The sequence below is a fragment of the Acinonyx jubatus genome, chromosome E1, assembly GCF_027475565.1.
Source record: "Acinonyx jubatus isolate Ajub_Pintada_27869175 chromosome E1, VMU_Ajub_asm_v1.0, whole genome shotgun sequence".
Classification (NCBI taxonomy): domain Eukaryota; kingdom Metazoa; phylum Chordata; class Mammalia; order Carnivora; family Felidae; genus Acinonyx; species Acinonyx jubatus.
In genome coordinates this window covers 6,682,279-6,709,818 of record NC_069397.1, presented here as the reverse complement: position 1 = coordinate 6,709,818, position 27,540 = coordinate 6,682,279, and the positions used below count along the sequence as shown (strand labels likewise).

At 45.4% G+C, this 27,540-nt stretch overlaps 1 protein-coding gene across 5 annotated transcripts in view; it reads right to left on the bottom strand.

Moving 5' to 3' along the window:
* Nucleotides 1–27,540, bottom strand: part of ARHGAP44 (Rho GTPase activating protein 44) — a 176,227-nt gene that overhangs the window by 60,816 nt on the left and 87,871 nt on the right. For 4 of the 5 annotated variants that reach the window (XM_027047642.2, XM_027047646.2, XM_027047641.2 and 1 more), the window contains exons 2-4: nt 20,509–20,548; nt 19,738–19,842; nt 5,660–5,736 (exon numbers count right to left, since the gene is read on the bottom strand). In XM_027047642.2, coding sequence (XP_026903443.2) covers nt 5,660–5,736; nt 19,738–19,842; nt 20,509–20,548 — 222 coding nt within the window. Of the gene's footprint in view, nt 1–5,659; nt 5,737–19,737; nt 19,843–20,508; nt 20,549–27,540 lie in introns of those variants that run through there. The other variant, XM_027047645.2, reaches the window with a different exon arrangement.

The following is a 27,540-nucleotide window of genomic DNA, read 5'->3' as shown; positions in this document are numbered from 1 at the left end:
TCTTTCCGTGTTTGGGGCCATTCAGGATTTCCTGTTCCACGATGTGCTTGTTCATGTTCTTTGATTATTTGTGTACCCGGATCTATTTATTTCATTTTATTTGTAGGAGTTCCTTATATATACTTAAAAATACGTGTGTGGAGGCAGAGTGGATTCACATTCTATTTCATATCTGCTGCAAATGGCAACTTCCAGGTCGTGGGCTTAGGATCATTGTTTTCTTCTTCTAATGGTATCTTTGACCTACTTTGTCTGTTACTTACCTCTATGCTCCTGATGCTACTTTGTTGTTGAATTGTAACCACTGGCTATTAACTGCCAACTGTGGAAAGTGAATATTTAGCTACCTTTACACCTGACCTCCCTGCACGTATTTAGAGACCTTTAGAATTTGCACTATATTTTTGACCCCATGTGTTTGATTCAGAGTCGTATATTGCGATCACTGGTCTTTGCTGTGTATGTGTCCTCTCTGTGAAGTTAATAATCGCCTTGTTTCGGTTTGCGTGTTTATTTCTCTACAGACCTGCTCGAACCCCAAACCCTCCACCACGAACTACTTTCTGTCTTAAGAAACTGAATCACGCTGGATGTGAATGAATTTCAACTTCTCGAATTCTTCTCTCCCGGACCCGCGTCAACCTGGATTGAGTTTTCCTTCAATCCTTGGGCATGGCCATCTTCCCGCATACTTTCTTCCCCATTACCTGGGATTCTCCCTCCCTCTATCCTGTGCTGGACAGACCTTATTTCCCACGTCCTCTGTCTATACCTCTTTCTCGGTCACTCCCTCACTGTCGAGCACGTCTTGCTGAAGCAGCTTGAGAGAGTGTGTGGGAAGTCAATTAAAAAAAAAAATTTTAATGTTTATTCATTTTTAAGAGAGAGAGAGAGAGAGACAGAGACGGTGCATGAGCAGGGGAGGAGCAGAGACAGAGGGAGACACAGAATCTGAAGTGGGATCCAGGCTCTGAGCTGTCAGCACAGAGCCTGATGTGGGGCCCGAACCCTGAACTGTGAGCTCACAACCTGAGCCAAAGTCGGATGCTTAACCGACTGAGCCGCCCAGGCGCCCCTTGGGAAGGCAATTGTTGAGACCCTGTGTGCTACAACATTCTCCTCTATTACCCTGAGTGTTGACTGACAGTGAGGCAGGATACTGAATTCTACACTGATCATCAGACGCCTTCAGAAATTTGAAGGCATTCCACAGTAATTAACTTCTGTTTCCACTGTTGATCTTGGCAAATCTGGAAGCATTCAGATTTCTGAGACTTTGTCTATGACATTTTTTTTTTTCCTCCAGAAGGTTGTAGAATCTTTTCACTTGTCACTCGGTCCTCACTAGTGGTGAGCCTGGCATTGGTTCAACTTTTTCTATTGTACCAGGAGCTCCGTGGGCCCTTTCAATAGAACAGCTCATGCCCTTCGGTTCTGGAAAACTCTCTCGGATTCCTTTCTTACTACTACTATTACTGCTAGGATTATTTCTTCCTCTCCTTTTCTCTGAAGTCCTGCTATTCTGGCCTAAAACCTCCTGGATTCACCTGCCAATCTTCCAACTTTTCTATTTTCCACATCATGGTCATGTTTTTCTAGTCTCTGAATTTCTTCCACTTTATCTTCTAAACCTACCACTGAAAAAAAAGTTGTACGTTTTGTTTCCATGAGCTTGCTTTTGATCTCAGAGTATTTTTCCATAAGTTTTTTTTTTTTTAAGTTTATTTATGAGACAGAGAGAGCGAGCACGAGCAGGGAAGGAGCAGAGAAAGAGGGAGAGAGAAGGAATCCCAAGCAGGTTCTACGCTGCCAGCTCAGAGCCCAATGCAAGGCTGGAACTCTTGAACCTGCAAAATCATGACCTGAACCAAAACCAAGCTTATGGAACCCCCATAAGCATTTTTTTTTATTTTTTTGAATGCTTGTTTATTTTTGAGAGAGAAAGACAGAGCATGAGCGGGGGAGGGGCAGAGAGAGGGGGAGACACAGAATCCAAAGCAGGCTCCAGGCTCCGAGCTGTCAGCACAGAGCCCAACGCAGGGCTCGAACCCATGAACCGTGAGATCATGACCTGAGTGGAAGTCGGACGCTCAACCGACTAAGCCACCCAGGTGCCCTGCCCTCCCCCCCTTTTTTTAAATTGACACTCTGGGCTGTTGTGTGTTTTTTTAAAATACTTTTTTTTTTTATTGAGATATAACTGACAAACATCCTTTTATTTCACGGACGCATTATTTTCTCTGATCACATGACAACGTTATGTGAAGCATTTTCCTGAAAGTATCTCCTCCTGACGTGGTATCTATTTCTCCCCAGTTACATTCCCTGCCCCCACCCCCAATTGTTTTGGTATATAGGTTTCAGGTCAGACTTCCCTCCAATGTCTGGAGATCTGGGACGCCTGTCTATATTTAAGAGTGGAGCCTTGGGGGCGCCTGGGTGGCTCAGTTGTTTAAGCGTCCAACTTCAGCTCAGGTCATGATCTCGTGGTTTGTGAGTTCAAGCCCCACATCGGGCTCTGTGCTGACAGCTTGGAGCCTGCTTCAGATTCTTTGTCTCCCTTGCTCTCTGCCCCTCCCCCCTGCTCACGCTCTCTCTCTCTCTCTCTCACAAATAAACATGAAAAAAAAAAAAAAGAGTGGAGACTCAAAGCTGGGAGTACGTGAAGAAAGCCTATCGGCTTTGAGATCGTCTGTAGGATGGTCGAGCCGGGTCATATTAATTGGAGCAGTGTCCCCTCCAATATCTTTGATCTTTAGTCCATTCCTGTTGGGCTGGTCACATTTGCCAGGCTCTTGTTACTTTCCTGCCTAAAGAGCACGGGCCTAGGGAGGCTTGCAGAGGTCAGGGGAAAGAGACATGAAGAGTCTCAGCATCCAGTATTCATCAGTCACTTTAACGCCTGAGACCCTTACATGGTGCCCGCAGTCGGGGGACACTCTGCTTTACCCCCTCCAGAGAACAAAGCTGCAGACTCTTCTGCTGGGGTTGGGCACAAGGGGATGAGAGTCTCCCAGGGCTGTGGATAAGGGCTGCATGTGAACCGTCCAAGTGGTACCCGACTAGCTTTTCATGCGCATGCCTAACTGCAATCCCTCGCCATTCTAGAGGTCCCGAGGGCCAGCAACCCTGAACCAGTGAGCATTTCGGGACGTAAGGGATGTGGCTCTCTGCAGAGCCTACTTCTGGCTCCGGAGTCCCCTTTCTGAGACCCGCTAATACCGGGTCAGTTACCAGTACCATCCAGAACCTTTACAGCTTTCGCCAACTCTTGTTTTCTTTCCTGGCTTTCAGGCCTTTCCAGGTTTATTAGATGGTTGTGCTCAGTCTGTCATGTTTACCTGAGTGTCCCTCATCACCTGACCTTCAATCTACCTGTGTCACTATGTTTTGGGCAAGTCTCTGAAACGGCGTGGGTGTCTTATCCACCTGCGACTCTCCAGATTATGAGCAGTCGAGGTTATTTCGTCCTTTACAACTAGAGATACAGACCCAGTAAGTGCTCTCAATTTCACCTGCTGTTTGCCCTTTATTATGCTTTTCTCTTGGGTGCTGCTCGTGTAGCCCCTCCTAGGGGGTGTTTTCTATTTTATCGGTTTCCCTTTACATCCTTTCACTAGTTTACAGGTTTTCCATCCTATTCCCTGTGTGGTGGCTCATTTTTCCAACATGCACACTATACACGGAAATGTGATACCTTTAAGAAAACACTTCTTGGGGCACCTGGGTGGCGCAGTCGGTTAAGCGTCCGACTTCAGCCAGGTCACGATCTCGCGGTCCGTGAGTTCGAGCCCCGCGTCGGGCTCTGGGCTGATGGCTCAGAGCCTGGCGCCTGTTTCCGATTCTGTGTCTCCCTCTCTCTCTGCCCTCCCCCGTTCATGCTCTGTCTCTCTCTCTGTCCCAAAAATAAATAAACGTTGGAAAAAAAAAAAAAGAAAAGAAAACACTTCTTAACGTTTATTTTTGAGAGAGAGCAGAGCGCAAGCAGGGAAAGGGCAGAGAGAGAGGGAGGCACAGAATCTGAAGCAGGCTCCAGGCTCCGAGATGTCAGCACAGAGCCCGATGACGGGCTCCAACTCACGAGCTGTGAGATCATGACTGGAGCCGAAGCTGGATGCCTAATCAACTGAGCCCCCCAGGCCCTCCTCCCCCTGCTTTTTAAAATTCCCTATGTTGCACCTTTCATCTCTGTGACTGGTTTTGTAACTGGAAGCCTGGCCCTCGCACCCCTCCCCTCTGGCCACCATGAGTGTGTTCTCTATATTTATAGGTCTGTTTCTGCTTTGTTTGTTTGTTTTTGAGTCCACATGTAAATGAAATCATATAGTATTTGTCTTTCTCGGTCTGATTTATTTCACTTAGCATAAAACCCTTTAGGTCCATCCATGATCACAAGCGGCAACATCTTACTTTTTTACGGCTTAGTAATATTCCATCACATATAAATACACACACACACACACACCACTTGGGCTGCTTCCGAATACTTGCTATAGTACACAATGCTACAACAAACACAGGAGTGCATACACACTTGTGAATTCGGGTTTTTGTTTTCTTTGGGTGAATACCCAATAGCACGACTACTGGGCCATAGAGTAGCTCTATTTCTAACTTTTGGAGGAACCTCCATCCTGTTTTCCAAAGTGGCACCAGTTTGCATTCCCACCCACAGCGCACAAGGCTTCTTTCCCCCCCCCCCCCGCCCCCGCATCCTCGCCAATAGCTTGCCTCACGTTTTTAAATCATATTAAGTACGATTTGAATTTTTAAAAGTCCTATTTGCTTTTTCTTTGATTCTATTCTCTCTCTCCCTCTCTTTTTTTTTTTCCATATCACTTGATTCTTTTGTTAAGGACTATTTTGTCTTTACATGTTAATTGACATACATAATATAATCAACGTATAACGGTATATTAGCTCTAGGTGCATGACACAATGATTCCATATTTGTATATATTGTGCAAAGAGCATGAGAAGTCTAGTTAACATGTGTCACCACACATAGTTCCAAAAACACTTTTCTTTAAAAATATGGAATGTTTCACCCACCTGTGTGTGTGTTACCCGTTTCTGGGGGCCATGTTAATGTCTACTGTTCTGATTTGGGGGCACGTGCTGCTAAAGCCTGCACTGTCCCTAATTTTTCAGCTTCATGTTAAGAACAGTTGCTTCATATCGACATTATGATTTCCTATTTTCCCTATTATCCTACCATTTTTTAGTTCCTAGGGACCCGATTCTCCTGCTGACGGTGCCTGCTGATTCTCCCTCACGATTCTATTTTTAGTTTGTTTTCATTGTGAGCTCCAAATCAGCCAGGGCTGTTCTCGGAATCCTATAATTTTTGACATCTGACATGGAGAGCTTTCCCATTTGCTTCCGCTGGAGCCCTGGGGGTTTCAACTGTCCTTCCACAGTGTCGTGTGCTTAGTATGCTAATTTTCTCCCCCAGGGAAGTTGCCTCACCGCACAGAAAAGATGACTTCGATCCCTGGGCTTTTTGCATTTTTCTCACTGGCAAACCCTTTCTTCTTCGCACCCAAGCCCCAGCCAGACTTTCAGGTGTCCTCAGTGCATCCCTGAGAAGTTCTGGTGCCCTTTTCAGGGATGGGGACTTATGCAGATTTGGTACAAACCCACACATGGTGTCACTTACCCGAGAAGCGTGTCATCTCCCAGGATAGCTGACCCCTCCATCAAACACTGAGCCAGTGTTGTCAAAGGCAACTTTTTCTGAAAAGAACAACAACAACAACGACGATGATGTTGTAATGAAAACCACTCCAACAGCCACCTGCCTACTCTAAAACAGCAGAAAGTCAAATTCCTGCCTCAATGCTGTGTTAGTTAAGATACAAACCGACCTTAAAATATGTTTAAAACCTAAACACTCATAGCATACAAGGACGGATTAGACACAGACAGGTCAAAACTCAGAAAATCAAAACTGAAATAAAGGTGCCATTTAGGGGGCACCTGGATAGCTCGGTCGGTTGAGCATCTGACTCTGGCTCGGGTCATGATCTCACAGCTCGTGAGTTCGAGCCCCACGTCGGGTTCTGTGCTGATGGCTCAGAGCCTGGAGCCTGCTTTGGATTCTGTGTTTCCCTCTCTCTCTGACCCTCCCCTGCTCATGCTCTGTCTCTCTCTTTCTCTCTCTCAAAAATGAATAAGCGTTAAAAAAAATTTTTTTTAAGAGATTTAAAAAAAAAATGTGCCAATTTGGAAAATAAGCCTACAGTTAACAGACTGCATTTTATTTTTTATTTTTATTTAAAAAAAATTTTTTTTTAACGTTTATTTATTTTTGAGACAGAGAGAGACAGAGCATGAACGGGGGAGGGTCAGAGAAAGAAGGAGACACAGAATCTGAAACAGGCTCCAGGCTCTGAGCCGTCAGCACAGAGCCCGGCGCGGGGCTCAAACTCAGGGACTGAGTGATTGTGACCTGAGCTGAAGTCGGACGCTTAGCTGACTGAGCCACCCAGATGCCCCCAGACTGCATTTTAAAATACAATGAGATAGGGGCGCCTGGGTGGCTCAGTCGGTTAATCATCCAAGTCTTGATTTCGGCTCATATCACGTCATGGTTGTGAGTTAGAGCCCTGCGTTGGGCTGAGCGTTGAGCCTGGAGCCTGCTTGGGATTCTCTCTCTCTGCCCCTCCCCTGCTCGCTTTCTCTAAAAAATGAAAATAAAGTGGAATAACAGCAAGAAAAAAAAAAAAAAGACAAGATTTGAAACTTATGTTAACAATGACTTGAACAATGCTTTAAGTTCCAAAGGTCAGTACCACTGCTCCATTTTATAAACGAGGCAGCTTATGGTCGAGAGAGAGAGAGGGAGGGAGGGAGGGAGGGGGAGGGAGAGAGAAAAGTGTTCACATACAGTGACAATGAGAAGAAAGTAAGCATAAAAACAAAGGCACCCTCCAAAGAAGACAGAAAATGCCTCTGAACATATGAAAGACGCTTGACGTCATCAGTTACGAAGGAAATCTGCATCAGAGCCGACGCTTGACGTCATCAGTTACGAAGGAAATCTGCATCAGAGCCACAAAGAGATACTACTTCATACCCACTAGCATGGCAAGGGCAACGATAACAACCAGAAAGAAAGTATCGGGGAGCAGGCGGAGCCTTGGTCAACAGGTAGAGAAATGCTGAGCTTCATGAAGCAGGGCTGGTGGAAATGCAAAATGGGGCAGCGCTTCTGCGGAGCGTGGCAACATTTCAATAAACGACACAAAATTACCATACGGCCTGGCGATTCTACTCAATTCCACTCAGAGTAATTGAAAGCAGATGGTCAAAAGAAACACACCACATGTGCGTGCATGAGAACGGCAGCGCCATTCGCAACAGCCGAAAGGCGCAAACAGCTTGATCGTCCACCACCTGACGCAGGGATCGATAAAAAGCGGTATAATCAGACAAGGGAATATTATTCAGCCATAAAAAGGAACGAAGTGCTGACATAAGCTGCGGGGGAACCTCGAAAACGTTATGCTAAGTGAAATGAGCCAGACGCGGGGCATGTATCGTAAGAGTCTATTTAAATGAAATATCCAACTTTGGCAAACCCACAGTAGGGTAGCACGACCCATTCCCTCCTTACTAGTAAGTGACCAGCTCTCTCCTTGCTGAGCCTGAACCATCCAACACACACAGACAACAACAAGCTGGGAACTGCCAACACCATGGTGCCTGGGGGTGGGGGGGGGGCAGGCGGGGGGCTCAGTCGGTTGAGCAGCTGACTCTTGATTTCAGCTCAGGTCACGATCCCAGGGTCGTGAGATCGAGCCCCGCCTCGGGCTCCATACTGAGCATGCAGCCTGCTTGAGATTCTACCTTCCCTTTCTTTACCTCCCCTGCCCCTTTCCAAAATAAATAAGCAAATAAATAACCAGCAGCATATCCTCAGATCTTCTGGCCCACAGGGTAGCACACACAGTGTAGGAATACACACAGCCCAGAGCCTCCTGTGTTAGTTGCTACACAAAGAGCTTGGCTACCATCACTCAACTTGTATTCTCGTGCAGAGAAACAAATAGTAAATGCACAAAACGTGACAGGGATCATTTCAAATAGTTGGAAGTGGTAGGGAGAGCAGAAATCAGGACAATGGGGAGTGGGATGTGGTGACGTGTGCAGCCGTGATACGGGAAGACCTTTCAGAAGGGGTGGCATTTAAGATGCAACCCACGTGGGAGAGAGAGTCAGCCATGCCTCAAAGAGACTTGAGAAAGAATAGCCCAGGTAGAGGGAACTGCATGTGCAAAGGCCCTGAGGTGGGACCAATATGGCTGCCCTAAGGTCCCCACCAAGGCCAGTGCAGCTGGGGCATAGTGAGTGAGTGACAAGGAGTGGGTAGAGCATAAGGCAGAGGCCAGATCGTAGAGGGCCTTCTCCCCCAGAAGCAGGCACCGAGGTCTCATTCTGAGGGCGTCTGACGACCCTCGGAGGATTTAAGAGCGTGATCGGATTAAAATGACTCAATCCATAGGGCTCCTGGGTGGCTCAGTCAGCTGAGCACCTCTTTTTTTTTTTTTTAATTTTTTTTTTTTAATATTTATTTATTTTTGAGACAGAGGGAGACAGAACATGAGTTGGGGAGGGGCATAGAGAGAGGGAGACACAGAATCTGAAACAGGCTCCGGGCTCTGAGCTATCAGCACAGAGCCCGCTGTGGGGCTCGAACCCACGAACCATGAGATCATGACCTGAGCCGAAGTCGGACGCTTAACTGACTGAGCCACCCAGGCGCCCTGTGCACCTAACTCTTGATTTTGGCTCAGGTCATGATTCCGGGGTCGTGGGGTCGAGCCCTGAGTTGGGCTCTGCCCTGAACACAGAGCCTCCTTAACATTCTCTCTCTTTCTCTTCCCTGCTTTCTCTCTAAAAACATAAGTTAAAAAATAATTAAACTGAACTAAACTAACTCAATCCTGAGACAGACAAATCCAAATGGCTTGTAAGTGGGATCAAGCAGGAAAACAAGTTTTTAGGGCTCCATCCACTTGAATTTACGGATCTGAACACCCCCAGGAAATCTGCATACTCTAATGTGTCCCCAGGGAAGACATGGGGAGGCAGGTCAAGCCCCAAGAGTGATCTGGAAGTTCATGTGGGTCCTGAGGTAAATCCAGGGAGAGAGAGCCCAAGACACGTGTGTGGATAAGGCCTTCCTTGGGTCTAACATGTATCCCTCTCCCTGCGCTTAGACACGTCCATTCCAGTGGGGTCAGACGCCTTCCATGCAGGGGACAAAATCATTACTCGTCACTTCAAATAAAATGGGACATTCTTCTTGGTAAAAACTAGACTGGGCAACTCAGTATTAACACATCCAAACTTAAACATCACCTTCTAGTTGTCCTACAAGGCTGTGGTGTAGAAATTTCAGGAGACTTAAGAAAAGGTGCAGCAAACAATACATTATGAGGAAATGTATTTCCACATCACTTTTTTTTTTTTAATTGTGTTTAACATCTATTTATTTTTGAGAGACAGAGACAGAGCGTGAGTGGGGGAGGGGCAGAGAGAGAGAAAGTCACAGATTCTAAAGCAGGCTCCAGGCTCCGAGCTGTCAGCACAGATCCCGATGCGGGCTCGAACTCAGACTGTGAGATCCTGACCTGAGCCGAAGTCGGATGCTTAACCAACAGAGCCACCTGGGTGCCCCCCCCCCCCCACCAACATCACCTTTTATAAAAGTTATTTAAAGCACATTTTAAAAAAGTGTCTAAGGTAGTTAGAGAAGAAAAGAGTGAAGCAGGTATAATACATGCTCACAGAGGCACCAGGAGTTATGGTCTTGTTCTTTTTTTTTAACGTTCATTTATTTTTGAGAGATTGAGAGAGAGCGTGAGCGAGGAAGGGGAAGAGAGAGAGAGAGAGACAGAGAGAGAGGGAGACATGAATCTGAAGCAGGCTCCAGGCTCTGAGCCATCAGCACAGAGCCTGATGCAGGGCTCGAACCCACGACCCTGAGATCATGACCTGAGCCGAAGTTGGACGCTCAACCAACTGAGCCACCCAGGAGCCCCTGGTTTTGTTTTTAATCAGGAGTGATTCTGCCCTCTGTTCTCATGGGAGGTTTGGCAATGCACAAAGATACTCTCACTTATCACAACATGGCGGACACTTCTGGCGTCTAATGGATAGAGGCCAGGGATTCTGCTCAATATCCTACCACGCACAGGACAGCACCCCCGCCCCTCCGTCGAAATAAAGAATTACTCGGCCCAAAACATCAAGAGTGCTGAGGCTGAGAAACCTGGTTTAAAGAGAAAGGTCTTCAATACGTAAAGTCCTAAAATATCCCAATAATCAACCAGCAGAGATGCTCTGTCTTGAATGCAGACAGAACAATCATAGTATCGATCTCTTCTGGTTTGTGTTGAGCACCTCAAGTCCCATGACCCCCGGCTTTAGGGCAGGACCTCAGCTGTTCAGAATCCTTCTTTGAAATGTGACAAGGAAGAAAGCTAAGAGAGACGGTGCCTGTATCAGACTATAGAGGTCTTCTAATAGCCAGGAGGTTGACATCCGCTGAAGAAACATACCTACTGGCTGATGACTCAAGTTTTTCTAACTATAGACAAAGATTAGTTCAATTAGCCCCATCAGAGGGTCTCAGTGAGCAAGAAACTGTGCCTGTGGGTGGCCAGAGGCACAAGGGTCAAGACCAACATAATAAAAACAGCCACTGATGATCATGAAGCTAACCAGTCTCGGGGAAGGATGGTGGGGACAGCCAAACATCTTTTCTGCAAAATGCAGACTAGAAAAACCAGCCTGAAGTGTAGGGCTTTGGGTCCTGCTCTTGTGCGAGGGAAGCAACATAAGTTTCCAGCCATTCCTGGTCACTTAACACCCTCACTAATGCCTCTGAGATGCTTTCAGGTGGCAGAGAGGGTAGTAGTCAGTGACAAAGTATCACACAGTGACAGGGACTCCTGTTTCAATGGCCCTTTCATTCTTAAGATTTTTAATGGGGAGAATGACCTTCCTCTCTCTCTCTCTTGTCCTTGGTCATATCTAGCTAGCTAGCTAGCTATTGGAGGAGGTCACCGAGAGGATGGGACTGCTGACTGACCCGTGCACTGGACCCAGGCAATCGGGAGGTTCCTCGCCCACTCCCCTGTCCTTGGAACATTCTATCCACCTGCCTCGTTCAACCAGCAAGCTGCCTTAAGGACACAGCCCTGGGAGAGTAAAGTAAGGTGCTGTTGAGACCATCTGGACAGTCTACGCGACCAAACCCTAGTTGAGGTCTCTTTATGAACTTTTAAGATTTGGAGAGGGGGAGGGGATCTGTTGGTCTTATGACCACCCAAGACAAACCACATGAATAAGCTTCCTTATTAAACCTGCCACCTACTTAACCTGGAGCGGTCTGTCTGCCTCTTCCTTTGGTCTCTGCTTGCCCTCTGTGTACAAGGGCCAGTTTACTGGACTTACAGTAAACTGAACAGGAACAGGAAATACATGGGCATGGCGCATGAAGTCACCAGAAGGGCTACACCAACCAGTGCATCTGTGACTCTTGCCACCAGACAGCCAGTGACAGGGACCAGACTTTTGTGTACCCTTCCACAAAGATTCTAAGTGGATCCATTATACTCACGTGTGTCTGTTCTTAGTGGCTCTATTTTCCCCCACAAATGTTGTCATACAACATACACGACTCTCCGCCTTGCTCTCTGCTTGGTGTGGAGATACCGTGTGCCCCGTTTCCCATGGTGACACACACAGCTGGCCCATTCTTTCTTTCTGTTTCTAACGGATACATAGATCACTGAACGAAGACGACAACATTTATTTAAACAAGTCCTCTACTGGGGCACCTGGCTGGCTTAGTTGGTTGAGTGTCCGACTTCAGCTCAGGTCATGATCTCATGGTTCGTGGGTTTGAGCCCCTTGTCGGGCTCTGTGCAGACAGCTCAGAGCCTGGAGCCTGCTTCGGATTCTGTGTCTCCCTCTCTCTCGGCATCTCCCCTACTCTCGTTCCATCTCTCTCTTTCAAAAAATAAAGAAACATTACAAAAAACTAAAATAAACTTCCCCCCAATTCTAGAGGATTGATAGAACCTTAAGAATTAAGGTTAGGGAAGCCACAATGTTCCAGGGTCTGGAAGTCATCAAATCGACTTTTCTGAGATGACTGTTCCCTCTAAAATTATCTCAGGAACAATCAACACACTTTGTAGAATGACTAAGAGACAAAAAGTCTAATCCTAATATCCACTCTGTTTCCCCAACATACACACCCGTACCTCTAGTCCTGAAAACTGCTGATTCCAAGCCCAGGCAACTCCCGAGTTCACTCCCCAAAAGACACAGCCCAGACGGGCTGCTCAGGGCTCAGTAGTTGTCAATGGTCATTTCAGCTGAACGGTGGGGCCCCAATAATGGCAGTGGGTTACACCTCTTGAATATTTACTTACGTTAAGCACTGTGCTAGGCATTCCTGCGCATTACCTCACTGAGCTCTCAAACAACGTTATTGGGTAGAAAATCGTTACTGTTCTTACCAAATGAAGAAGGCAAGAGATATACAAAGCTAACTGACTTGTCCAAGGTCAGGTATAATCAGGAAACAGCGGACCTGGGCTTCAAGCTCAGGTGGTCAGCTTCCAGAGCTTAAGATCATGATGCTAACTTGCTTCTGGAGAGAAAAGGAAAGATTCAAACTGGCTTGCTGACATATCAGGCGGGTCCTGTGCCTAAAATACTCCTGGGCCATCCATTCATGACACAGATGTATTTTTAGCATTGCCTACCCTACGGCGGGCCCTGTTCTAGGCATTAAAAACGCGGTCGTGATGGATGGGCAAGATCCCTGCTCCTGTGGAACTCATGTATCCGTGGAGGGGAACGATCTTAAGGATTTCAGATAATCATATTACACACGATGAAGGAAATAAAATGAGGTGATGTGATTGGGGGAGGAAGGGAACGAACACATTAGGTGCTGAGAACCCTAATTAGGAGCTGAGAATCGAAAAATAAAAAAGTTGCGGGCACGCCCGTGTTCTGCAACAGGTCAGTGCCGTTGGGACAATGAAGACAGCGGGCGGGAACAAGAGCTGAGCTCAGAGATGCAGGGGAAGGCGTATCATTAGGGCCCAAGGGTCAGGGTGAGGAGCTCAAATGTTATTCTCCAATGGGAATCTTTGGGTGGGACTGAAGCAGGACGGTGGCATCGTCTGATCTCTGTTGTAGACAGTGGATTATAACGGGGATGGGTTTGGAGTGGAGAGTGGGGGACCCGTCGGGAACAGCTATGTTCAGGCCAGAGATGATGCCTGCCCGCATGGACGAGGGTGGCAAATGCTGAAGCACGTGGAAATTGTCTGAAGGAAGACAGTGGGCCCTCCCGAAAGTCTGGGTGTGGAAAGAGAAAAATAAAGGGTAATGTCTAGGAGTCAAGGAGGTGGTTTTCCTGTACCATTCTTGACTGTTCCACCTTTCTTTGCTAGATCCTCCTCCAGTGAGGGCTTAAAATGTTGCAGGTCCTGGGGCTCTTGACTCAAGGCCATCTATCTCCTTAAGTGATCTCATCAAATCTTATGGAGTCTAGAGTCGCTCGAGCCAGAGAGACCCCGAAAGCCCTCTTCACTCTTCAAACCCCCATGTCCATTCAAGACCCGGATGCTCTACATGGTGTATCTACCACATCCGCCAATTTCTCTCCATTTCCCCTGATCCTGGTGTATCTCCCAAAGATCGCCGCCATATTTCTCTCTCTTACTTCCACCACAGCCCCTGCCCCACACAACTGGGGCCCCTGCCCCATATGCCCCGCCATAGCCACCGCCCCGTTTTTCACGCAACTGCCAATAAATCAGACCATGCTGCTCCTGATTAAAGCACTGGCTCCCCACTGCTCTTAGAGATCAAGTCCAAATCCTTACCATGCCTACACAGTGAGATGGGGTCCCCGCTGTCCCATTTCCTGCCTCTCCCCTTGTCATCATCCATACTCTACGACCCCCTCGTGTTTCTCGAAAATGCCCCCGACTCCTTGCTGTCTCTGAAAACTCTGCACATGTCATCCCCTGTCCTACAGGCACCTTGACCTCTTTTGGTGCCACTACCTTCTGCTGTCCTTAAAGGCCACTTCCTCACAGAAACCCTCTACTACTTAATTCCTAGTGACGCCTAATTACTGACTCCATGGAATGGCTGCTTCCCTGCAAGACTGTGAGCCTCCAGAGAACAGGGATCTTGCTGGGTTTGCTCAGCACGCGGCATTAAGTGTGGCTTCACGTGGCAGACATGGCCCTTTCCAAGTATTTAGTGATTAAGGTGGAGAAGGGCTCCTCCTAACAGTGTGCTTGTTGAATGGGAATGCCCTACAGAAGAAGACAAGGACGGTGAAAAACCAATCATGTTCATTATACTGACGGTCTCAGAAACCAATGAATTAACCAGCTATTGGCCTGGACTAAAGGAAGCAAAATGGCAACCTGATTCGTATCTTCTCTAGTCTCCATCCCACATAAGGAATCTGGTTTAGCTCAGTACCCACTGAATAATCCTGCTCGGGTCACTGAGACAGTGCCAACCAAACTCCACTTCTCTGTCTGCTTCCGTGTGACAGCCAGCCCCGGCTTTCAGGTATACAGTAAGGCTGGAGTGTTGGAAACTACTAAACTGCTAAGAACTAATGAGCTTGGGGGCGCCTGGGTGGCTCAGTTGGTTGAGCAGTCCGACTTCGGCTCAGGTCATGATCTTGCAGCTCGTGAGTTCGAGCCCTGCGTCGGGCTCTGTGCCGACAGCTTGGAGCCTGGAGCCTGCTTCGGATTCTGGGTCTCCCTTTCTCTCTCTGCCCTTCCCCTACTTGCTCTTGTTCTGTCTCAAAAAAACAAAACAAAACAAACAAAAAACAAAAAAACCCACAACTAGTGAGCTTGTTTAAAAACAAGCGCCAAATAAGGGGGTGCCTGGGTGGCCCAGTCAGTTAAGCGTCCGACTCTTTGTTTCAGCTCAGATCATGATCTCACAGTCGTGAGATCAAGCCCTGCATCAGGCTCTGTGATGACAGCATGGAGCCTTCTTGGGATTTCCTCTCTGTTTGCCCCTCCCCCGCTCTCCCAAAATAAATGAACGTTAAAAAAAAAAAAAAGTGACCAGTAGCAACAAACTGCCATGGGCTCCAATAAAAAGCTGTGCACCTTCCAGGATAAAGTCCCTTCCCATCCTGAGACTCTAGGACTCCACCTCTCATTTCCGCTGGCCTTATTCCCCAAGGACCATCTCTTGACCCTCTCTCTCCCTCTCCCTCTCCCTCTCTTTTTACAGAAGTATAGATGACAGACGATGTTACGTTAGTTTCAGATGCATAATGTAGTGATTCGACACCCCTATACCCATGCACGTTATCTATGCGCACTGTCACCGTTGTATGGTATTACCACACCACTGACTATTCCCCAGGCTGTCGTCCCTGTGACTTATTCATCCCATAACTGGAAGCCTGGACCTCCCTCTGCCCTCCACCCCTTTCACCCATCCCCCTACTGCCTACCCTCTGGCCTCCATCAGTCTGTTCTCTGTATTTACATCTCCCTCTCTGAACACCTACCTTCCTCATTTGGTGTTAGCTCATTACTTTCTTCACTCCCAATCTTCCCCATTTTCTTCTATTTTTTTTTTAAGTTTCTCACTTAAAATTTTTTTTAATGTTTTATTTTTTGAGAGACAGAGAGAGACAGAGCGTGAGCAGGGGAGGGGCAGACAGAAAGGGAAACATAGAATCCAAAGTGGGCTCCAGGCTCTGAGCTGTCAGCACAGAGCCTGATGTGGGGCTCGAACCCATGAACACAAGATCATGACCTGAGCTAAAGTCGGACGCTGAACTGACTGAACTACCCAGGCACCCCCCTCTTTAAAAAAAAAATTTTTTTTTAAATGTTTTATTTTATTTTTTGAGAGACACAGAGCATGAGCAGGGGAGGGGCACAGAGAAAGGGAGACACGGTTAAGGTTCTCACTTGTAATCCCTTTTTCTTTTTGCCTGTTCCTTGGATCTTGACACATCTCCTGACCTAATAATCTCAGAGAAATGAGCACATATTTCAGTATGAGGCAATTAACAAGTACCATGGCTCCTATTAAACCCCTGGATGTGTTACTTCAGAAAAAAAACTGGAAAAATGGATTTGAGTCACGGCCTTGGACATTTTTTTCTGGCCGGTCTGAGGCTGTTCAATATTTAAAATAGCTCTCTGACTTTCTCTCCTACCAGATCATATATTTGGTCCCAGGAGGACGCGAGAAGACTGATCAGCTCAAGAAATGAATGACCAAATCAGATGCTTGAAATTTATGCTGTGGAATCACTGACCTATGCGTATTTGAGCAATGCCCCCGTATTGAGCACAGACTTCCTCCAGGTCGACCAGAGGGGTGTCCAATTTGTACAGTGATCACTGTAATCCTCAGGGCCTGACAACAGCCACTGTGTGCCCCCCCCCACCCCCGCCAACAGCAGCCCCATCACCTGTGTCCCAGCTAGCGAATCATGGCCAGCCAAGGCAACACCATTTCTCCCCAACACGTAGTCCCCTCCTTAGCCTCCCTTGCAGCTAGGGCAACATAAAATAAATTATTTTGGGAAAGGCTTTTCTCTTCCCCGATAAAAACAAAACAGAAACAAGCATGCAAAGATAGTTGATCTTCTATACCACCCTCACGTGTTCTGCCTCTGATGGGGTTAACATGAAGATGTGATGCCTGGAGCCACAGCAGCCACGTTACAACTACTAGGAGGGACAAGAACATCGCAGACATGCTGGCCCAAAGCTGATGAATATACCTCGGGACCCACTACCTCAGACATCTCATTAAGTGATAAGTAAGATCCTTTATGCAAAAGTCACAATCAGTGTGTTAACTATGTCTTGTATTTGCTATAATCTGAGGCTTTGACATCTGGTGCCTTGATGACCCTGGGGGGACCACCTCTGCCAGGGTTAGCTGATTTTTTTTTTTAATGTTTATTTATTTTTTGAGAGAGACAGACAGAGCACAAGTGAGGGAGGGGCAGAGAGAAAGGGAGACACGGAATCTGAAGCAAGCTCCAGGCTCTGAGCTGTCAGCACAGAACCCGACAGGGGCTTGGACTCATGAACAGCCAGATCATGACCTGAGTTTCAAGTCAGACACTTAATCGACTGAGCCACCCAGGCGCCCCCATTATCATTTTTTTTTAATGTTTATTTTTGAGAGACAGAGAGAGAGGCAGGCAGAGTACAAGCAGGGAAGAGGCAGAGAGAGAAGGAGACACAGAATCCAAAGCAGGCTCCAGGCTCTGAGCTGTCAGCACAGAGCCCGATGTGGGGCTCGAACCTATGAACCATGAGATCATGACCCGAGCTAAAATCGGATGCTCAACCAACTGAGCCACCCTCAGTTATTTATTTTTGAGAGAGAGAATGAGTGCAAGCAGGAAAGGGGCAGAGAGAGGGGGTCAGAGGTTCTGACGTGAGCTCTGTGCAGACAGCAGTGAGACCAACACGGGGCTCTAACCCACGAACTGTGAGATGAGACAAAGTTGGATGCTCAACTGACTGAGCCACCCAGGAGTCACGGGTTAGCCAGTTCTCAGAGACAGTCAACAATTCACCCTTGACTGTGCCTTTCAAATGAAAACCAACCAACCCACAGTTTGCACCGCAACGCGTTCGTTTATGGGGTTCTCATTGTCCAATCCACCATCCACCTGCCCTAACCACCTCAGAGCCAGGTACCAGACATTAGAGATGGCCCCGTGCCCCAGAGCCTGCTGAAGTTACTCAATCCGGCCAATTCTAAGCCTCTTTATCCTGCCTCAACTATTCCTTCCAAGGGAAAGCACGATCAACTCTTGCATGCATTTGCTGCTCTCTGTCCTGTCTGACCCTGGTGTTTCCCCGTGTGGCCCTCCGTGACATAGTGTCTCCCTCCCCCATCAAACTTATCTTTTCAATGCCAATGATCCCCTAACCTGGTGGCCTCTCCCTATCTTAAATTTCCTATTAATATATTTTAGAACACGTGGGGAGCCAAATGCCTCCTAACTGATACAGTTTGCAAAGACCCTCAGTCCAATTAAAACCCTACAGGTCTAGGCAATTTTATCTTATCCCAGGGGAGAAAAAAAAAAAAAAGGTCTAGCAAGAATCAACCTACCAACACCAAAGGCCACTTTCAAACCCCTAGTGGTAACATTTGGATGCTACTCCTGAGCTTGAGTGGGGTAGGGGCAGAGACACAGAGGGAGACACAGAATGTGAAGCAGGCTCTAGGCTCTGAGCTGTCAGCACAGAGCCCGACACGGGGCTCGAACTCACGAACCTTGAGATCATGACCTCAGCCGAAGTCGGACACTTAACTGACTGAGCTGCCTAGGCGCCCCTGCAGACTCTCCCTTTAGACAGTTCGGGTGCCCCTTGCTAAAACACTGGATACACACAGAATTACTTCCACAGATATTTCCCAAACCCTGTGAATATTGTCTTTCTTTCTATCACACATAAGTGATTCCTTCTGGGAATGTTAAGAAAGAAGCCACGAGCACTGGGAAGAAGATGGAATGATTGACAGGGAACGTTCTAGAATGGCAGCATGAGACGGGATGGAGCATCCGGACACATCGCGTGACAGTCACTCAACATGAGCCCGCTTAAGCTGGGGGTGGGAGGCTCAGGAAGACCCCTGGGAAGCAGAGGTCAACAGTAACTGCATGCCAGAGACAGAAAGACACCAAGCATGTTGACCATAAACTCAAGGAGGATCAAAACCTCCTAGATGGCAGAGTCCTTGAAATAAAGCCAATGGAACCTCTAAGAATTTGTTTTAATCTCTGGTGGAGTTGGGGGTGGGGAGGAGGTCAGGAGGGAAGCCAGAGACGACTGGTTCCAGCAAGGACTATTCAACAGGATCGCAACAGGCAATGCCTCTTGTTACTAACGCAGCTTACACACAAAGACATTAGGATACCTTCATTCGTCAGGCTCTCTTTCAAGGTTTCATTAACCTTTATTAACCTTTCGGTAGCCTTCCCTTACAGGGAAGGGGTGCCCGGGTGGCTCAGTTGGTTAAGCCTCCAACTCTTGGTTTCGGTTCAGGTTATGATATCACGGTTTCAGGAGTTCGAAACCCGCGTCGGGCTCTGTGCTGGCAGCACGGGGCCTGCTTGGGATTCCCTCTTTCTCCCTCTTTCTGCCTCTTCCCCATTCGCACTGTCTCTGTCTCTCTCAAAATAAATACACTTTAAAAATAAACAAATAAAATGAAGTTTTCATTATAGGGAAAATAATTTTCACAACGGTCTTTACAGGTGCCCTAGGGGGGATTTTTTTCCATGGGATCCTAAATACTCTGGAGGCACAGGGAGGCTGTAAGTGAGACAAAGCAGAGAGAAGACAGCTTAGAGCTTCCCTAACCGTGGAATCCCAAGCACACCCTGGTTGCTCCCGTCTGGGGAGAACAAAGAGAGGGACAGAGGGACAGGGTCTTGCCTGCTGAGGGTGGAGGAAGATGCCTTGGGCAGGGTTCAAGGGCAGGGAGGGGTGGGAAGGGGCTGCCACACGGCAGAAACACAGGACACGTCAACCCTCAGACACAGAAATGGCCGTAGAAACACAGCGTAACCAAACATGGCCCCAGGAGCGGGACCCCTGTCCTCCGATGGCCAGGTTTAAGCTGCCGGGGTGGTGCGGTCAGGGTGTGGGGGGTACTTACAGAGCGCTTGTCAGCCTCGGCCCCTTGCTGGCCCTGGAGACATGCGGTGAGCTTCTTGTGCGTGCTGTGGGAGACTTGTTTCACCAGCTCCAGGCGTTTCTCCACCTGCACACAGAGCAGCGGGCGGGGTTACCAGGTGAGGGCAAGGTCAGGAGAAGCAGGGCCATCCATCTGGGCAACCGCGGGAGAAGAGCCTACCCCGTGTCTGTGCAGAGACAAGCACTGCTGGGGATTCAACACCCAACGCTGGAGAACCAGAGCTGGGGGGAGGGAGGGACAATCACAGACGAGGAGACTCTGTGACCCCGCAGTGAAATGACAGCCAGGTCTCCTGAAAAGTCTTACCTAAACCGGTATTTAAAGTAATATATAGGGGTGCCTGGGTGGCTCAGTCGGTTGAGCCTCCGACTTTAGCTCAGGTCATGAGTTCAAGCCCTGCATCGGGCTCTGTGCTGATGGCTCAGAGCCTGGAGCCTGCTTTGGATTCTGTGTCTCCCTCTCTTTCTGTCCCTCCCTCCCCTGCTCACACTCTGTCTCTGTCTCTCTCTCTCTCTCAAAAAAAAAAAAAAAAAAAAAAAAAAAACCTAAAAAAAACCCCACGTAAATAAACATTAAAAAAAATAAAGTAATATCATAAAGGGAAAGAAGCTGTATCTAAACAGACTGCATGAGGAGCAGTGTAAGCGGTTTAAACGGGCACTGGGAACGACTCAGTTTTAACGGGAAGATATATTTCATGTCTATATGCTAAGGGGCCTGTGACAACCTTACCTGAAGAAGGTCTTCACTCAGAACTTCAGTCTTTTCTGCCCTAAAGAGAAAATTGAGAAATATATCAGTGAAGAAAAAAAAAAAGAAAAAATTAAGAACACAGTCTCGTACTTATTCCCCACTTCCTCTGCTCATGGTGAGACTAGAAGAACACACATTATTAGCGGACATTTCTAGCAAGAGAAAATACAGACCATACTGGCATTTACTGGGAACCTTAAATACTCTGGCAAGTAAGATCCTCTGAAGAGTCTATTACCATCTCGACCCGGGATGAAGGACAGCAAAACCATTTCTGCTGTTCCAGACATCTTTTTTTTTTTTTTTTTAAGTAACAGAATTAAGCATGTTCCCCAACTTGTACCCCATGGCCTCCCCCAAACAAGCAAGTAAAAGTAACAGAAATCTGACCAGGGATCAATAAACAGCAAACAAGGAGAAAACATGGATTCCTAGTGATAAACTCAAATGCCACCATTCAGATCTGGCAACCAAGCGTTAGGCGCCCCTGCCAGAAAGTGGGGGTGGGGGAGCTTGAACCCGAGATGAACACATCTGGAGAAAGAACCTGGACACGGGCCGAAGTGCCCCCAACCTCTTAACAACCCCTGCACCACATCAGGGGAGAATGCAAATCTTATATGGCGCAAAGCATTCCTAATTTATTGTCTAGAGAATCTCAGAGATAAGGTTCGGTCAGTGATTTCTCTCCCGTGGGCGTGTTCTCTGTCATCTTGTCTCTCTGGGGGTCACTCTCTCCCTCTCACACGCACACATACAAACTGCAAATTCCCATGAAAACAGATGATCAACACTCAAGGTACAGAGGAAGAAAACACAATATATGGAGAGCCTGAAGAACTTCAACGACCAGAATTCTCAAAGATGGCAACATATGTATGAAATACTGAAGAACTAATGATACACTGAAACATTAGTGCCAGGACTTTCACTCCTGGGGAGACGGAGGGAACACATTTCACCTATTTCCTGTCACTAACTAAAAGCAAAACCTTGGGGCTTTCCGTATAAAACAGAAGACTTTGCAAGGCGGACAGAACGTAGACTGGCTAGTGACCACCAGACCCAACGAACGGCATGGTGTGAAATATGGGACTTCTGCCACACATATTCCACACTTGAAGCTGGGAACAGAAATACCAGTGAGTGCAGACATAAAAAGTCCAACAAAAGCCAGGTCCCTGTAGCCCGGGGATCAGGAAGGCAGCAGCCTAGCAAGATAGAAAATGTTCATAGATAACGACTGCTCACTCCAGCCAAATGCTACAGAAGAAAAAACCGTTGTCCTACCCCATCCACACCAGCCAACACTGGGAAGGGCACCTAGCCTTTCACCCTTGCCTGGCTATAACAAAGCACCCAATCCTCCCCTTCCTCTCGGCCAGTGTAGCATCAGAGACGTTTGAGTATGGAGCTGGGACATTTGTCACTGCTCAGCTATAACAATGGAAACCATATGAGCGGTCCACACATCCACCCTCACCTTGTGTTGACAAAGCCTCTGTCTCCTCCTCTGGGAACGCGGTGTAACGGGAGGCCCAGGGGAGTCGAGACTTTCACCATCATCCGGCAGTAACAAAACCACCCTCTGGATGGCAACAATGGAAGCCTAGTGGGGAGCAATAATGAGCCACTCCCAGCCAGGGCGGTATCAGTGAAGGCCTAATGGGGAGCCAGAATTCCCACTCTCACCCAGCAGTAATGAGAGGCATCACCCTCTTGGGGGTGTGGGAACCAGTGACGGCCAAGGGGGGAACCAGGACTTCTATTTCCACCTGGCAGTAACAAAGCAGAATTCTCCCTTCCCTTGCTAGAATGAGATCAGAGGAAGTCAGCTAAAAGAGAAAGTTTAAATAAAACCCAGAATCTCATCATATAAGACAATAGTCAAGTATCAATAAAAAATTGCTTATCCTATCAAGAACCAGAAAGATCCCAAGTTGAATGAAGGCAATCAATAAATGCCAAGAGCAGGATGACGGAGACGTTTGAATTATCTGACAAAGACTTCAAAGCATTCGCCAAGAAAATGCTTTGATAAGCATTTATGAACGTGCTTGAAATGAATAAAAAAAAATAGAAAGTCTCAGAACAGAAGATATAAACAAGAAGAAAATGAAAATTTTAAAGTTGAAAACTGTAATAATCTAAGTTAAAAATCCTGGTAGATGGGGAGGGGGTGCCTTGATGGCTCACTCGTTTGGGGGTCTGACTTTGGCTCAGGTCAGGATCTCATGTTTTGTGGGTTCGAGCCCCGTGTCGGGCTCTGTGCTGACAGCTCGGAGCCTGGAGCCTGTTTCTGATTCTGTGTCTCCCTCTCTCTCTGTATTCTGTCTCTCTCAAAAATAACCGCCCCCCCCCCCCCAAAAAATCCTGGTGGATGGGTTCAACTGTCGAATGGAGAAAGCAGAGGAAAAATCTGTGAACTGCAAGAAAGCACAAGAGAAATTTCCCAGTCTAAACAACAGAACAAAGATAGAACAAACAACCCAAACCAAAGCATTAGGGACCTGTGGAACTATAGTGGAAGATTAAATGTTTATGTCATCAGAGTCCCAGAAGAGGGAAAAGAAGGGGGCTGAAAAAATACCCAAAGGTATAATGGCTGAAAACTGCCCCAATTTGGCAAAAGATGTAATATTCAAGAAGCTGAGCACATACAAACAGGACAAACACAAGGAAGTCCTCACCAAGACTCACAGTCAAATTTCTGAAAACGAAAGACAAAGAAGGACTCGACAACAGTGAGACAAAAATGATACCTTACTAATGGAGGGGAAACAACTCAAATTCCAGAAGATTTCTGATGAGAGACTACAGAGGACAGAGGGATGTGGTACACCATTTTCCAAGTACTGAAAGAAAATAACTAACCTACAATCCAATTAAAATATCCTTTAGGAATGGAAAAACATCAGGACGTTCTCAGATAAAAGAAAACTAACAAAACGCGTCATCAGCAGGCTCGTCTTAAAGAACTGCTAAGGGAAGTTCTAAACAAAGAAAAAGAAATGGTAAAAGAAATAACCTTCAAGTATCAGGAACGAAAAAAGAACCTGGTGGTCAAAAATAGTAAATAAAATAGTCTTCTTTCTCCCCTTGAGTTTCCTATATTAATGGTTGAAGCAAAAAATTTATTAACATTGTGTATGTGGCTCTATATGTATGTAAAGGAAATATTTAATACAATGATACTTTATTTGGAAGAGGGTAAAGGGACATAGAGGGAAGTAAAGGTTCTAGATTTCACTGAAACTGGTAAAATAAAGATACTAGTATGCTGTGATAAGCTATGTATATGTAATAACCAGAGCCACGGCTAAAAAAGCTACATAAGAAGATACACTCAAACACGTTATAGAGAAATCAAAATGTAACCTAACCCAGAAGGAAAGACAAAACAAAACAATGAAAAAGAGAAAAACCAAACATAAAATAAAAAATAGTGGACGTAAGCCCTAAACCAGCCATACTTATGTTAAATGTAAATGGTGTAAATATACCAGTTAATAGAGATTGGCAGAGTAGGTTAAAAATGTTGTCCAAGAGAATCTCACTTCAAAGGATTATTTTCTTTTTTAACGTTTATTCATTTTTGAGAGACAGAGTGCAAGTAGGGGAGGGGTAGAGAGAAAGACACAGAATCTGAAGCAGGCTCCAGGCTCTGAGCTGTCAGCAGAGTCCCACATGGAGCTCGAACTTGGGAAGGTGAGATCATGACCTGAGTCGAATGAGAATCTCACTTCAAATACAATTATATAAGTAGGTTGAAAGTAAAATTGTAGAAAAATATACTACATAAACATAAGTCAAAAGCAAGCAGGAGTACCCATATTAACATATGAAGTAGGCTTCTAAGACAGAGAAAATGACTAGCGACAGAAAGGAGAATCATATATTCATAAAAGATCAATCGAATAGGAAGACATAGCAATCCCAAGTGTGTATGAACTAAACAACAATACTGCAAAATACATAAAGCAGAAACTTATAGAACTAAAAGGACACATAGACAAGTCCACATTCGTAACTGGAGACATCAATACTTCCTCTCTCAATTATTGATAGACCAACTAGATATACAAAATTAGGAAGAATAAGTAAGGACACAATAACTCCATTAACCAATAGATTCTAACTGACATTTATAGAACACTGCATTCAACATCAGCAGACACATACTTTTTCCAGGGCTCATGGGACATACACAACATACAACATCTGGGGTCATAAAACAAACCTCAATTAACTTGAAATAAATGAAATCATAGACAATGCATTATCCAACCACAGAAGATGTCAAAATAGAAATCAGTAACAGAAAGATAAGAAGAAAATATTGGAAAGTTCAAATACTTGGACACTAAATGAAACACCTCTAAATAATCCATGGGCCAAAGAGAAAGCCTCAAAAGAAATAAATAAAAAATACTGACCTGAATAAAAATGAAAATACCATGTATCAAAATGTTGGATGCAGCCAAAGCAGTGCTAAAGAGGGAAACTGGTAGCACTAAAATCCACACATTAGAAAAAGAAACATTCTCAAATTAAAATATAAGTTCCTACTGCAACACCTATAAAAAGTGAGTTAAAATAAACCCAAAGGAAGGACATCATAAAGATAAGGGCAGAAATGAGTGAATTTAAAACAAAAAAATAATAATAGAGAAAAATCAATGAAAGAAAGATCTGGTCCTTTAAAAAACTAAGGACAATTGAAATACACTGTAGCATGACTGAAAAGAAAGAAAAAGACAAATCACCAATAGTAGGAGTGAAACAGGAAATATCACTACAGAACACTGTAAATTTCAAAATGTCTTTGCACAACCTTACACATGTAAATTTGACAACTTATATATGATGGACTAATTATTCAAAAAAAAAAGTTACTATAATATACCCAATAGGAATAGACAATCTTAATAGTCTGTAACTAGTAGGAATTTGAACTTCTACGATTAACTACCTCCCACCCCGCAAAATCTTCACAAAATAATTCTACCAAATGTTTAAAGAAGAATTGACACCAATTCTATACAATGTCTTACAGAATATAGAAGAGGAGGGAATACTTCCCAATTCATTTTATGAAGCGAATATTCTTTTGATACCAAAGCTAGACAAAAAACAGTAAAAATAAATAAATAAATAAAATTAAAAGTAAGATAACCGTAGACTAATATTCCCCATGAATATAGATGTACAAATCCTTAAGAAAAGATTACCAAAAGAATTCAATAATATATAAAAATAATTATTTACTATGACCAAGGTGGGTTTGTTCCAGGGATTTGAAAATCAATCAGTGTAATCCATCATCTCAAATACAGACTGAAGGAGAAAAACCGGATCATATCAATAGATGTAGAAAAAGCATATGCAATTCAATTCAAAACCCATTCTTGGTGAAAACTCTCAGAAAGCTAACAATAGAAGGGAATGTCCTCAACTTAAATAACATGTGTAAAACAAAACAAAACAAACCAAAACAAAAACAATATCCTACAGTTAACATTATAGTTAGTGGTGAAAGATGAGATGCTTGACTTCCAAAAACCAAGAACAAGGCCAGTATGTCTGTACTTGACATTCATTCAACATAGTGCTACGCGTCTGAGTCAGTGCAGTAAGGCCAGAAAAGTAAACATAAACCAAAGAGATCTGAAAGGAACAAATTAAAATATCCCTATTTACAGATGACATTATTGTCTATGTAGAAAATGCCAAAAAACCTACAGTGTGCGAGCAGGGGAGGGAGGGAGAGAGAATCTTCCGCTCAGCATGGAGCCTGACGCAGAACTTGATCCCACAACCCTGGGATCACGCCCTGAGCCGAAATCAAGAGTCAGATGCTCAATCGACAGAGCCACGCAGGTGCCCCTCCAATGGGAATTTTTTAAGGTGATGGGTTGCCCCGTATCCTGTTTGTGCTGGTGGTCACACAAATCCATGTGTGTTAAAACTCAAAGAACCATAACGAAAACATAAGGTTTACTTTGTGCAAATTTTTAAAGTAAAAAAATAATTTTTTAAAAGAAAATCGAGATAATAGACAATAGCAGAAGTCAATGAGGGAGGATGAGGTGAATGAGGGAGGGGAGTTAAGTATTCTCAGCTCCTGGGGGCGCCTGGGTGGCTCAGTTGGTTGAGTGTCTGCCTTTGGCTCAGGTCATGATCTCGGGGTTCCTGAGAGTCCCACATCCAGCTTTTTGCTGTCTTCGTGGAGCCCCCTTGGGATCTTCTGTCCTCTCTCTCTGCCCCTCCCTCACTTGTGCCTGCATGCACCCTCTCTCCCCACCCTCCTCTCTGTCCCTCCCAGGTTGGCACTCTCTTTGTCTCTCTCTCAAAAATAAACATTTTTAAAAAAGGCCTAAACACGCCAGTTAAACACTAAACATGTTCAGCATAAAAATAAATAATAATAAAGAGAATTAGCATAGAGCTAGATTTTTAAAAACTAAGAACTGTATCTAAAACATAAACAATCAGGAAGATTAAAGAGAAAAACAGGGAAAAAAAACATACCAGACTATTTCTAATTAACATTATAATAATGTTGGCCAAAATAGACTTTGAGGCAAAAAATAAATAAAATAAAAATAAAAATAAAAATAAAAATAAAATAAAATAAAATACAGAAAAAACAAAAAACGACATTAAAAGGGGGAGAGGATTGCAATATAATGATAAAAGTCTACCTCATCTAGGGGCTATGAGAATTTGAAACTTGGATGTACCTGTTTAGAATCACAAAGTATATAAATCAAAACTGACAGAACGTCAGGGAAGCCTTTAAAAAATGTACCATAATTGATATGTCAGCATTTCCCTTTTAATTAATGAGAGGTAGGCAGAAAAAAAGTTAACCAAGATACAGAGGATTTGAAAAACCTAAGTCAACACGATTTATTTGACAAACATACATGGAACCCTGAATATCATCACTATAGAATATAAATTCTTCTCATGCACACAAGAATTCATTTCCAAAAATTAACCACTTAT